The sequence below is a fragment of the Vicia villosa genome, linkage group LG2, assembly GCF_029867415.1.
Source record: "Vicia villosa cultivar HV-30 ecotype Madison, WI linkage group LG2, Vvil1.0, whole genome shotgun sequence".
NCBI lineage: Eukaryota > Viridiplantae > Streptophyta > Magnoliopsida > Fabales > Fabaceae > Vicia > Vicia villosa.
Genome location: NC_081181.1, coordinates 38,892,071 through 38,905,917, shown reverse-complemented (window position 1 = coordinate 38,905,917; position 13,847 = coordinate 38,892,071). Strand labels below are relative to the sequence as shown.

Genomic DNA, 13,847 nt, shown 5'->3' with positions numbered 1-13,847 from the left:
TTTACAAATTGATTCTAAAACCATAAACCCCCAATTTATTTATATTAGTTAATAACAAAATAAAAATTCTTGTGATACGACTCGAGTCATTGTCGCTATATTACGTTTTCAAAATACTCGTTTTTAATCCGCGCGCGACAGCGGATCAGTTGCCTACATCATACTTCTAAGTAAAGACAGTTGAAATAATAATCAGGCTATTTTACAACTTAGGAGGGATTCAAGGAACACACTAAATAAATACTGTACACCACAAATTACTTGATTTGATTAAAAATAAAAACCTCTTGCATAACAATAAGTAACTCTAAAAGACAAGACATAACCATTAATTAACTAGGTACTGCAAAAAAAGTTTGCAGGTAAATCATATCAAAACTCGGTTATATCTTGTAATAAAAAAAATAAAAATTTGATTCATTATTATTTTTAGCGTTGGGCCATTCCACTAACTTCAATATCTGAACTCGTGCAATTCAGGATTGTCAAAGATTATCACCTGCAAAATCGTTCACATCTTTTAGTGATAAGTAAACTCATTGAAAAGGATGTATTCTGAGAAACTGATACACTAGTCATAGTAAATAAAAAAAACTATTAACTTCGTTATTTTAGATACCAAATATCAAATAATATGACTATGCTTAAGATGTAATGAATTTATAACATTTGATTTTTCAATAAATTATGAGTTTTTATTTATATAAAATATTTTAATATAAATTCTAAATTAAAATCAAGTAAAAAAAGTGCTCATTAAACATCATATGTTTTTTATTGATATTTGAAGTTTAATTGAAAATATTTATATTAATTACGATTTCATAAGTCACTATTTATTAGATATTTTATGCAAAGATTATTGATACTTTGATCAATAACACCTTACTCAATTTTATATATTTTAAATAGTTTCTGCCTAAATTTTCTCTAAAAAATATTACAGATGTTTTTTCTTCAATATTTTAACTTTGTTTTTTTATGGTTCAGATTTATTTTCTTTATAACGTTATTCTACAATGAATTTCAAATTTATTAGTTGAAAAAAATTTGAATTCAAATCGTAATAAATAACTTTTGGTATTATTGATATAACTTTTGGTTCAATAAAAACTGAATTTCCCCTTTATATGTTGGAGAAATATTTTCTCAACAAACCAAATCAGTTTTGTTATATAAATATAAATCAAAATTTCAATTTCCCCTTTAGTGAAATCATTTTTTTCTCAACAATTCAAACTAAAACCAGTTTAATTATATAAATCATCATAACTAATTTCCCTATTACTACGTTGAGATATTCTAAGAATCTCCAATTATGATAATTACTTTATATTAAAATAATTTATAAGAATTTAATTATATAAAATAAATTGAAGAATATTGATTGAACTTGAACATCACAAAATGCTATCAATGTTTGTAAATTGCTTACCCGTCTACAAGCTGGACAAGTATCACTCTTATTCATCCATTCATATATACAGCTAAGGTGATAATGGTGACTGCACTCTATAGTAATCATAGGATTTTCAATAGTATACCCTGAAACATTTAAATAAGATACTAATTAAATACTAACAACACACTAAAAAATTTGAATTCAAAATGAAATTAAACACCTCGTCCAAATAAGCATACAAACATCTCAAACAAAAAATATATATATTCAAGTTTTGCATTGATTCCTTAGACTGAGGTTTGATGACCAAAATAAACACATATAAATGTATTTTAAATTTAAAAAAAAAAAATAACGGCGCATCTTGTTATCTGGTTGGCAACTGCTGAACCTTTAGGTCAAATGAAAATTTCCCCTAATGTAGAAAAGTGGAATCAAAAAGTAAAAAAATTACCTTCAAAACATATAGGACATGAAATTCCTTCGGATGATTTAGATTCATCTGACCAATCTATGGAAGTGGAATCGGCGAAATTAGGTTCTAGTAGCTCAGGAGCAGCAGGATTCTTTGCTAATGGAAATGGTGCAGAAGTTGATCCTCTATGCCTATACTGTAAATAACATTATCACCAAATAATTAGCAATGATATAAAGAAAAGTTAAAAAAATAAAATAAATTCTGAGTTATAGGATACAAGAAAGAAGAAATAATTACAGAGTAGGTAAAATTAGAGTTAAAATCTCTATTTCCATAATAAGAAGGAGTAGTACTCCGTGAAGGCGGCGGAGTCTGGTCTCTATTTCTCCGACGAGGAGGAGTCGAAGCTCTTAAACAACTGCATAAGCAACCCATGATTGAAATTGTTGAGTGTGAGAGAAAGAAGAATATGTATTTAGAGAATTGTTGGTTTAAATAATTTCAGACGGACTAGGGTTTGATAAAGGTATAATGGAAGAACAATTCTACCAATTGACAATTTATTCCAGTGGTATAAGTAGTTAAGAAATAATTGCTAAAAAAATTAGAGAAATTTAATTGAGAGAATGAATATTCATGACTCAATACTTTGAATTTTTTTACTTTAATTCTATTATTTTTGTCTGTTACTCTTCCTATTATTTTGTTGCATTTGTACTTTAATTCCTATTAGTTTGTTATGTTACTCCGAGTTTCTTTTATTTTGATTGTTACGTGTGGTTTTCTAATTTAATGATCACGCGCAGGTCATAATTTGGTTGTTACGTATAGATTGTAATTTCATGTACCAAGTTTTGTTTTCAATAATTTTTTTTAAAAAGTACTCCGTATTTTTTAACTATAAATCTAAATTTTTAATTGATTTTATGATTAAATAGATAATGTTTATTTTTTATTTTTAAATAATAAAATAACCAAATAACTAAAAAGAAATTGTAAGCTCTAATAGGAAAAAATTCATTTTTCTCCTGACCATAATTTGAACAAAGTACTTGGAAGTAGGGGTGGAAATAGGCTGGCCGAGTAGGCTTTGCTAAGCCTAAGTCTGGTATGTCAAAAAATTTGAAGCCTAAGTCTGACCTGTAGCTTGTCATAGGCTTATTTTTAAGGTCTGAGTCTGACCTTTTCGAAGGCATGGTTAGCCTGTTAGCCTATATAAAAGTCTATTTGTTTTAGACATATGTAAATAAAAAATTAAAATAATATTTAAATAGACTAACTAACAAAAAAACCAAGAGACTAAAAAATTGTTTGCATTGACTTATTTCAACTTACGTATTAGCATAAGTTCTAGGAGATTATTTGTTTAAGAGAACTTATGAAAACAATGTTCATCAGGTGTTTTCATCTTATTTTTACAAGTTCTTCAAGATAATCAAGTTTTATTTATGTATTTTAATTCAAAGTACAAAATATAACATAATGATAATAAAAAATATTCATATTTATTTAAATAGGTCGGCCTGATAGACTTAAAAGATTTTTTTTAGGGCCTAAGGCCTAGCCTTTTTAACTAAATAGGCTTATAAAAAAGCCTAGGCCTTTTCTATTTAAAAATAATGTGTGGTCTGGCCTGAGCCTATATAGGCTAGCCTGTAGGCCCTTGTTATCGGCCTGACCTATTTCCACCCCTACTTGCAAGCTATTCCTTGTCGATTTTATCTGCTGAGCTAAATGAAAAAGTGACAAGAGAATTTTTCATTGCACCTATATAGAGGGAAAAACACCCGTGAAAACTCAAAAATATCTTTCGGATATGCATATTCGAAGGCACCTTTCATTGGATTTTTTCAGATATGCATATCCGAAAACACCCATTTTTGGTCTTTTTTGCATTTTAACGTTAGATTTAAAATGTAAGGTGTTTTTTCGAATATGCATATTCGAAAAAACCCTTCATATACATTTTTTCCTCCACTATTTCATTAATTTTCTTCAACACAAAATATAAACCCTGTCTAAAACCTCAACCATTTTCAATGAATTTTTCGTCTCCAAACCAAGTTTCAATTGGTTCATCATAACAAAGAGATCATAGAAAGCTACAATTTGAGGTAAGTTTCCTCATTTCATCTCTTATTTCACTGCATTGGTGTTGATTTGTGAAGAAGAAACTGCCTCACTTCGAAAATGCACTTCCGAAATCCACTAAACTTATTTCGGAAGTGCATATCTGAAATAAGGTCTGTTACAGAATTCAAAAAACAGTTTTGACTGTAGGATTTATGCACATATTAGGTATGGTGAATCCCGACAACATTACCAGAGATGTGGTAGAGGTTCCGGAAGAGGTCAACGAAGATGCTAAGCCACAAAAGGTGATTAACGACGTCAAAATGGTTGTCGTTGCAGTGGATGTTCGACCATAATTTACAAATGAAATGACTTTCACTTATCGTGAACATTTTCTAGAGTGGGTCCGAAATGAAGCTTGCAAACTTGGATTTGGCGCTGTGATAGCAAGGTCCAATAATGACACTAGTAGAAGGCAAGCATTTGTTGCGATGAAATGTGAGAGGGGTGGGAAATATGTTCCAAAAAATCTAAAGTTAAAGCATGATGAAACGGGATCGAGAAAGTGTGTGTGTCCATTTAAGTTGCGCGTATCTTGCAGGGCTGGTGGTTGTTTACCCATAAATTTGGTAAACAAACACTAGTTTCTTTTTAAAGGTTACTTTGCGGAATCAACTAGTAAATTCCAGGACTTATTGATATGTTCTTGTTTTGTCTAACTTTGACTCGTATTAAATGTAGAAAACTTGAATGTAAATGAAGAAAACAATACAGAATTTTAAAGCTTAACTGAAATAAAGGCATTAAAAGAAAGCAGTAAATGTATGTAAAAGACAAACTGAAAAATTAAAATGATTGCATAATAATTAATCTGGTACGCATACGTACATTCCTAGAAAATTACACTCGTTTCTCATTTTGTGTGCAGAGATTGAGTTTTGTCTTTTGTAATGTAGAAATGCGGACCCCCAAACTACTAACATTAACTTGCTTAAATAGAAATTCTAAAAATAAACTGTCCTAACGGTCGACTAATCATATGTCGACACGTGTCCCATCCATGCAGCTTTGTCCTTGAGAAAACTCCACGTGTTTCTGACGAGAAACTACCAAAAACCGTCAATTTTAAACCTAAAGAACTTTCGACTTCAAACCCCTTTTTTTAAATAAATTAAGTCTTTTATTTCTCTAAGTATTTCAAAAGGCTCTTCCAGTCAATGACCCGTGATACTGAGTCGAACACCTTTGACTAAAAACTTCAAACTTCCTTTTTTTCCCCAATTATAATGACATGCTCAAAAGTAGAAAGTCGAAATCTTTGGGTAACAAATTGCCCCCCCAAAAGGCCATTTTCGACTAAATTAAAGAAGGAGAAAGATGGCGTTTTTCATTCTTCAGTGTTTCGATGTTCCAAGTTCTGCCAACGCCATAATTGCACTACGATTCTCAATGCATTAATCATTACCTAAATCATAGGTAGTGGAATATTAATTGTTTCTCCCACTTCCTTGTTTCATTTTCCAAGAAAAATTATCTGAAACGACGTTTACTCCCATTACTTCCCCCTGTTGACGTCATGCACATAATTTTCTTCTTATAAAATCCCTTTCTCTCCATTTTTCAACTTCTTCTTCTTCACGCATTCTCTGCATAAAATTTTTCTTCTAGCCTCCCGAAAACTCTCCAACTTTCAACTATGGCGGCCAACTCCACCATTTATGATACTGGTTCCAACCCTTTGGCTGCAATCATCTCTCGTGAAGATGAAGAAAAGGTTTAGAGAATGTGTCCCCAACCTTCTGTCAATGAAGCCAAAGTTACCATTTGGAAAAACTAAATGTTAATCCCGTTTCAAGCTGCTGACAAACTTTTGGCCTTTTCAGGCCCATACCCAGATCATCGTTCGCACCCTAGAACGGTTCAAAATTTCTTTCCGGCCTTTTGTCCACCATACCTGTGGCATTTGAAAAGAATCGTCAATTGGGCCTGAAGTTTATGGATCCTGCTACGAGGGTCTTCCGTTCGAATCCTCCTCCAAGCAACAAGGATTTTCTAGCTTGGCTCGACAAAGTCCAAGCAAAGAAACATCAAAGGTCGGAAGAATTGGGGATCTTCGACGCTATCCAACTATCAAGGACTGCTCATAGGGTAAACCCTAGCATGCTGCTTACCTCAATCTTTTTTTTGGGAAGGTTCGACCAACACCTTCCACTTCCCTTGTGGAATGATGACTCCCACTCTCTTCGACATGGCTGCTATTACAGGGCTTTCGCCTCTAGGGGAAGTTTTTGACCCAACCCTTCCGATAGAGATGGAATTCAACTTTGGTAATGTTACTATTACAAAATACATCCAGGATCATCACATCAAGGATTCACCTGAGGTCTCTGACGAAGAGCATGTAACTTTCCTCACCTACTAGTTATCATACTATCTGGTTTTCCATGGATCTCTCCAGATTGCAAAAGCCTACACCCCCATGTCTATTCAAATTCATGAAGGTCGAAAGATCTCTCTCGGTAAGCTCTTACTAGCATACCTTTATCAAAATCTAGGTCTAGCTTCTTTAATGAAACCACCAGACAAATCTCCTTATCAGGCCCCTACTAGATTTTACAACACTGGCTAAATGCCACTTTCGAATCTCACATTGGTTTCACCGTCTCACCAACCATTCTTAAGGTTATGCACGACCGGAGAGTCGAAGGCATCAAACTGGCCTTGCAGACTCCTCAATGTGAGTCTAATAAAACGAACTTCTTTAAGTTCATAAAACTCTTTTTAGAATGTAAAACATTCCTCGCATCGATGGCCCCATTCTCCAATAGGTGTTTTGGACTTAGTTGGTTTAGGGCCATCTTTCCTGGAAGCACCCAAACCACTAGTGCTCATTTAAATTCCATTTGGGCAGCTTTTCTAACTCCAACCTTGTTATCATACCGAATAGAATCGACTGTAAATGTTATGGGTTTACAGGCTATCAACCTAATTTAGTGTCTCGACAATTTGGCCTAAGCCAAATGCTACCAAAAAGTCTATATGTTCATGAGACTGACATTTGCTGGTCTGGAAGACCCTTCAGCTCAAGAAATCATGTCGACTTTCTGAAATTCCACAATAGACAATTCTTGGAACTCCCTACCTTCACTTTTCAAACCTCATATCTGACAACCAAAGAGTTTGAAGAATGGTAGAATGCATATTATCAATTATTTGATGCCTCCTCCTTTGCTGACAAATTAAAGACTACCTTCGAGAAATTGGAGGATCGACTGAATATGAGTAAGCTCTTTTCCAACTTCGACTTTTCTTTTATACATAAAACCAAACTAACTGGTTTTCTAGATCTTTCAGGTAACGACCCTACTGACGAAGTCGAAGGACCTACAACCAGACAGGTATTACTATCTTATTGTATAATTGTCTTTATTCCTTGGTTTGAACTAAACTTAAATTATCATTTTCAGGGTCGATAACGTCAGAGCAATTCTAACACTACCACTCTTGTTAAGAAATCCAAAACAACCACAGTGAGAAAGGTAATCCCCTTTAGTTGATTTTGTTTTTCTTTGAGAAACTATTCTTAACAATCATGCATATTTCTGCATTTCCAGTTGATTGTCAGTGATGACTCTAAGGAAACTAATTCACCTCAAAATGACGAAAGTGAAATCTTCTCTCGACCTCCCGCTCCGACTCCAGCAAAGAAGAAAAAGACTACCAAGAGACTGTCGCTACAGCGAAAAATGAACCAGAGTCACCACTAATAATTAACCTAAACTTTAAAATACTTAATGTGGACTCGGACTTTGGTTACCGTACCTTAAGCTCGGAGGATGGATCTATGGACTTAGAATTAGAATCTTGATCCTAGCATCTTGGAGTTTCATCTGAGTTCTTTGATTGTGGTTATATTCTTTTGTCCACTTGTTTTCTCTTTGTGTATGCAGATGTTTCTTTGAAGGTCCTTGATGGTTAATTCCAAGGCATTGTGATAAAGAATTCATCTGTACACAGCCATTACTCTGTCCGATTTCTGTCAAGAGCTAATGATGCATTCTAAAGGATTGATGCAAGTTATGTTAAAGACATCAAGTTAATCTGGATCCTCAGTTGGTATTATATTTGCTTGCTTATGGTAGACCAAAGGATGAGAAATATACATTGACTCTTAATGTCAAGTGTTGGCTTCTCGTGTGGTTAGATCGTCTTTTCCTTAGCTTTTATTTTATGCTCTAGGATAGTCCCTTCATCTCTTCCCATTCTTAGGTTTTCAAAATCTTCTCCCTTTTTCCAAAACCTTCTTATGTTTGCAAACCCTTTTAAAAAAAACTTTCTTTAAAAATTTTTTTTTGCCCGTAGTGGCTCTTCTTTCAAAGTTTAGACACGATTAATTGTTGCGGTGAGTTGTGATATCCCACGATCTCGATATTGATTGATATGACGGAACCTTCTCCACTTGAGAGAGTTAGTGGCATATTTGTTGATTTTATCCAAGTTGGAACCCTTCTTTCATTTGTGATGCAAAGGATCCATCTGTTCTCATGTTTAAGATCAATGGCTGAGTATTCTCTCCTATGATGATAAAGTGTTTACTCCTTTTAAAAAATTTCCCTTTTAAGTGGAACTACATTAACTCTGACTTCTCCATTGCACCGAGGAGATATGTAGGCACAAGATGTAATGTCTTTCCGAGCTTATTTTAAAATCAAGCAAACTTTCTTTTGCACACAATTCTCTTTTTTACACAGATTTTCAAAAAGGTTCCTGTGGAGTACCACAGATATGAGGGGTGCTAACACCTTCCCCTTGTATAATCAACACCTATACCTAAGATCTATGCTTTTTGTGGTTTTTGATTTAAAAACTTCTTTGGGTTTATTTCGCTCTTTTCCCATTTCCTTTGGAAACAATAAAGCGCGGTGGCGACTTTCACTAAAATAATGAGTCAAGTCAATTAATGGCTTTGATCTCAATTTTTTCGAATGCTTACTTCTTTCAAAAACATCTTTCCTAAATAAAATCGAAGAAAAAGGATTAGTTGGATGTATATCCCACTTAATTCATGAGTATTTGGATACTTGTTGTATAGCTTGCATTTCGAATACTCGTCGTCCTTTCAAAGCTATCTTCTAAATAAAATTGGACGAAAAAGGATTAGTTGGATGTATATCTCTCTTTTCCTCGAGTATTTGGATACCTGATGAATAGCTTGCATTTCAAATACTTGTCTTCCACCTAAAAACAATCTCAACCAATCAAACTTATCTTTTTCTGCATTAGCGCGGCGAAAACCTTTTCTTAAACGAATGATATTTTATCTATTTCAATGAGAAACTCGAACTAACGTTTTATTCCTCCCATGTGTGAGTAGCAAGCAATGTTGTCTGCTTGAAAGCAATTAAAACATGATCTGCGAGAATCCGAATCATGTTCTATTTATTCTAACATAATGGACTCACAACGTTCTCTACTCCCATGTTTGGTTAACAAGTAACATTGTCCGCTAGAATGTGATTGAAGCATAATCTACAAGAATTCGAATTATATTTTATCTATTCTAATGCGATGGACACTTCCTTACTCCCATGACTGGGTTGCAAGCAATGTTCTCCACTTGAATGTAACCTAGGCATCATTCGCTAAAATCGACCAACACATTAAAATTTTCTACCTCGAACTATGTAGCTTTGAGTTCTCCATAGCACCTAGGGACACGTAGGAGCAAGATTCAATGTCACGTCAAACACCCTAATAAAAGACTTTAAAAGTTCTCCCCTTTTCTTTCTTTTGTAAATACAACATAATAATTAAAAGAAATCAAATAACATAAGTTAACACTCACATTCGGAAAACTAACTAAACGGTTCCCGTTGAATACAACAGATGTGTGGGGTGCTAATACATTCCCCACGCATAATTGGATTTTTATATCTAAAATCGGTTATTAATCGAAAAATGTATTTAAAAAAAACTAATATCACATTTTTAAAATTGAATTATCATGTTTAAAACTTATTTTAAATCAAAAAGCTAATATGAATTTTAAAAACTGGTTAGAAAGTTTATAATCAATTATAAAAATTTGGCTATAGATATAATCGATTTTATATCAAATTTAGTCAAGCAAGACCATTTAAATTAGTTATAATATCCACTAATGATAAATGGTAATAAATGGGTTATGTGAGTAATTTAACCATAAACCGAACAACTCAATTTTTTATATTTTCGGAAAAAAATCGATTTTTCGTATTTCAGAAAAAAAATTGATTTTATCGAATTTCTAAAAAATATTAATTTTTTTGTATATTCGAAAATACTCGATTTTTTCGTATTTCTCAAAAAAGATTGAATTTTTTGTAATTCCAGAAAAACACGATTTTTTGTATTCCCTAAAAACTCGATTTTTTTGTTTTAAAAAAAAAAACTCAATTTTTTTTTGTTTTTTCCAAAAAAAACTCGATTATTTTTTTTTGAAAACTCGATTTTTTTCGTTTTTTGTTTCGAAAAAAACTCAATTTTTTGTTTTTTCGAGAAAACTCATTTTTGTATTTACGAAAAACTCAATTTTTTGTATTTCCAAAAAACTCGATTTTATGTTTCCAAAAAAAATCGATTTTTCATTTTTAAGAAAAACTCAATTTTTTGTATTTACGAAAATACTGGATTATTTTTGTATTTTGAGAAAAACTCGATTTAATATTTTTTTCGAAAAAACTCGATTTTTTGTATTTCCTAAAAACGCGAATTTTAGTATTTCCGAATAACTCGATTTTTTGTTGGGTTAATACCTATTTTCACCCTGCCATATGAGGTTGGTTTGAAAAATCCCTCTGCCAAAGAAAAAGTTGCAAGAATTCCCCTAACATTTGAAGATTCTCTCGTTTTAAACCTTGTAAAATATTTGTTTTTAAAACCAAGCTTGCCATTTGAAGATTTTGTCATTTTGAACCCTATAATCTTGTAGATTATGTTATTTTAAACCCTCTGGAATATGACGGGCAAGGTTGGTTTTAATAAAAAAAAAGTTTACAGGGTTCAAAATGATAGAGTCATTCAAGTGGCAAGGTTGGTTTCGAAAATAAAATTTTTACAAGGTTTAAAACGAGATAATCTTCAAATGTTAGGGAAATTCTTGCAACTTTTTTTTTTTGCAGGGGGATTTTTCGAACCAACCCCATATGGCAGGGATGAAAATAGGTATTAACCCTTTTTTGTTTTTAAAAAAACTCGATTTTTGTATTTATGAACAACTCTATTTTTTTCATATTTTCGAAAAAAATTCGATTATTTCGTATTTCTAAAAAACCTCCATTTTTTTGTATTTTTGAAAAAAGGGTTAAATGGCTTTCACCCCCCTGCAATAGTAGCGAGATTCGGTTTACCCCTCTTTTAAAAAAAAAATTGGATTAGCCCCCTGTAATATTTGGGCACCCCCCTAAACGTGTAAAAATCAGAGGGGAAAATCAAAAAAATATATTTTACAGGGGGGTAATTTTCCCTCTTAGGGGGCAAAAGACTTACAATTTTAATATTACAGGGGGTAATGCAAATTTTTTTTTTAAAAGGGGGGTAAACCAAATCTCGCTACTATTGCAGGGGAGTGAAATCCATTTAACCCTTGAAAAAATTCAAATTTTCAAATTTTCAAAAAAAAATCATTTTTTAAAAGGAATTTATTTTTGATTATTTTTTTAAAAAAATTTAATAGATTTAAAATATAAAATAAAAATAATCAATTGGATCGTAAAAATGTGTTACATGAATTTAATCCTATTCATTAACTTATTTTTGTGTGATAAATGAATTAGATGGACCTATTAGTTTTAGTAGATGAATTGAATGAATTTTATTTTAATGAATTCAATCATCACCCCTAATTAAAAGATTATCATTTCAATAATTAGCTGAATTTGAGTATAAGTTTATTTACTTGAAATGAACTTCACTTTATAAGTAGTAGGAGCCAAAAGCAATGTGTAATTCTTATTTGCGAACAAGCGGCAAAAGGATCATAGTAGATTATCAACATTGTGCAGCAAAAAAAGTATATAAACAATGACTCATTTCTTCTTCCCATTCACAAATTCACACCTTTTTCATTTCTCATAACCCTTTATTATGTACACACAAAAAAAAAAAAACATTGTGATTTTACAAAACACAACAACATTAAAATCTTGAAGGTGACAAGATCCATTCCAAAGAATTGATTATAGATTAAGCTAAAAGCCAGAAATCTTTATGACGTTTAGTAGTAATCATATACCCTCCAAATTTCTTGCTCTTTCTTCTCACAGCAATTGCCATACAATGTGCATTTTGTATACAATACTCCACCACACCACCAGTTACTCTATTGCCTGCCCACATCATTAGAAGACGCCATGTGGTGGACCTCTTCTTCTGCCCCAAAACCAAAAGTCCCACGCCATGTTTTTTTGCTTCCTCCACTATTTTTGGTCCCTTTTCTTTCCCTTCTGTTACTGCAATCTCAATTTGTACCTATCAGGACCATGTACTCTCAAACATTTAATTATTACCTTTATGTAAAGTCATAAAATACTATATCAATAACATTGAATTATATAAATTTTTGCATTTAACATGCCTCCCTCATTTACATTAATCAGGCCGTCTTAAATATTCAAAAAGTCGTGTTGATTAACTATGGAGTTATGATTTAACAAAGACAGACTATTCTGAAAAATTTTAGGTCTTATGTTAGAGTCCATCTCACATAGTTTTAAAGACGGCCCTGACATTAGCACTATAAAAAAAAGACTTAGGAATGTAAATTTGATTCATATTCGTAATAATCTAAAATTAAAAACTTGGTCAACTGTGATATAGTCTACAAACTCATTCATACTAGTTAAATTTTTTCGGAGTTCAGTTTCATTTGAATCTAATTTTTAAGATGATATCAGAATTTTAAGAGTTAAAATAATCTCACCTCGGGCATCTTCGCATTACACATATTCTTGAAAGAAGAAGCAAGCTCATAAGCTCTTGGATCTGTTTCCTTTCTAGAAGCTTCATCATCAGTGGCTACTATATTGAATGAGTTTCATTACTCACAAAACAAAAAAAGCAAAAGTTGAAGAGAAAATTAAACACAAAATGATATCATCAATTAGTTTCACACTGACACACCTTGTTTAGAAGATTTCATCACATGAAGAAGAACAACAGTATCCTGATTCTGAACAGTGTGAGTTAGTGCCCATTGCAAAGCACCCTTAGCTTCAAAACTTGAATCAATCACAATCATAATCTTCCTACCAATTACTGACCCTTGTTTCACACCATCATCGACAATAAATTTCTCCTCACAAACACTGCATGAAGAATTCCCAGTTTTCTCATCAATTTTAGTATCATTATCACTTTTGTTCTTGATTTGTATAATTGGCGAACGCACCCTCGCATGAGGCCTAATTCGGTTCAAGCAAAAACCAGGTAACCTTGTTCCTCTCTTTCCCATTTCTTGGAATGTAACTAATCTTGTTGGAAAACACACAAATTATTATAAAGAGACAGCAAAACAATAACACTTGTTGTAGCTGAGAAATGTTGGCATGGGACATAGTTCAGTTCCACTTTTTTTTTCTCTTTTGCTTTTGTATAATCATTTGTTTGGTTCTTGGTTTCTTTTGATTTTTCCTTTTGTTGTTGGGGCCTTGTATTGTTCCAGATGAACGTGGTTTTCATCAATGTGTAGGCCCATTTTGACATCAAAACATGGTTAAATAATTAATCACATAATTAGAGGCATATTTGTGTGTCTAATTGCAATTTGCAAAGCACCATTTCTTATCATTACACACTGAAAAGCATATGATTTCCATATTTAGCATATAATGTATACTTTACTCTTGGCATATATATTATTCTAATAATCAAATTTTCATTCGGGGTTGGTTAAAATAATCTCACATAAATTAGGAA

At 32.3% G+C, this 13,847-nt stretch overlaps 2 protein-coding genes across 3 annotated transcripts; both read right to left on the bottom strand.

The window, feature by feature from the left end:
- Positions 1-454: 454 nt before the first annotated feature.
- Positions 455-2,255, bottom strand: LOC131648881 (probable E3 ubiquitin-protein ligase RHB1A). Its single transcript, XM_058918611.1, has 4 exons — positions 2,118-2,255; positions 1,857-2,013; positions 1,436-1,545; positions 455-499 (listed from the first exon to the last, which is right to left on the bottom strand). The coding sequence occupies exons 1-4, from the start codon at positions 2,253-2,255 to the stop codon at positions 455-457; spliced, it is 450 nt and encodes a 149-aa protein (XP_058774594.1).
- A 9,672-nt stretch (positions 2,256-11,927) lies between these two features.
- LOC131646090 (universal stress protein PHOS32-like) lies at positions 11,928-13,590 on the bottom strand. 2 transcript variants are annotated; one of them, XM_058916244.1, is made up of 3 exons: positions 13,053-13,590; positions 12,853-12,950; positions 11,928-12,401 (listed from the first exon to the last, which is right to left on the bottom strand). In XM_058916244.1, the coding sequence occupies exons 1-3, from the start codon at positions 13,381-13,383 to the stop codon at positions 12,117-12,119; spliced, it is 714 nt and encodes a 237-aa protein (XP_058772227.1). In that variant the 5' UTR covers positions 13,384-13,590; the 3' UTR covers positions 11,928-12,116. The 2 variants fall into 2 exon arrangements, with proteins under 2 accessions (XP_058772227.1, XP_058772228.1); XM_058916245.1 differs by having other exon boundaries at positions 11,929-12,401; positions 12,853-12,947; positions 13,053-13,589.
- Positions 13,591-13,847: the final 257 nt, after the last annotated feature.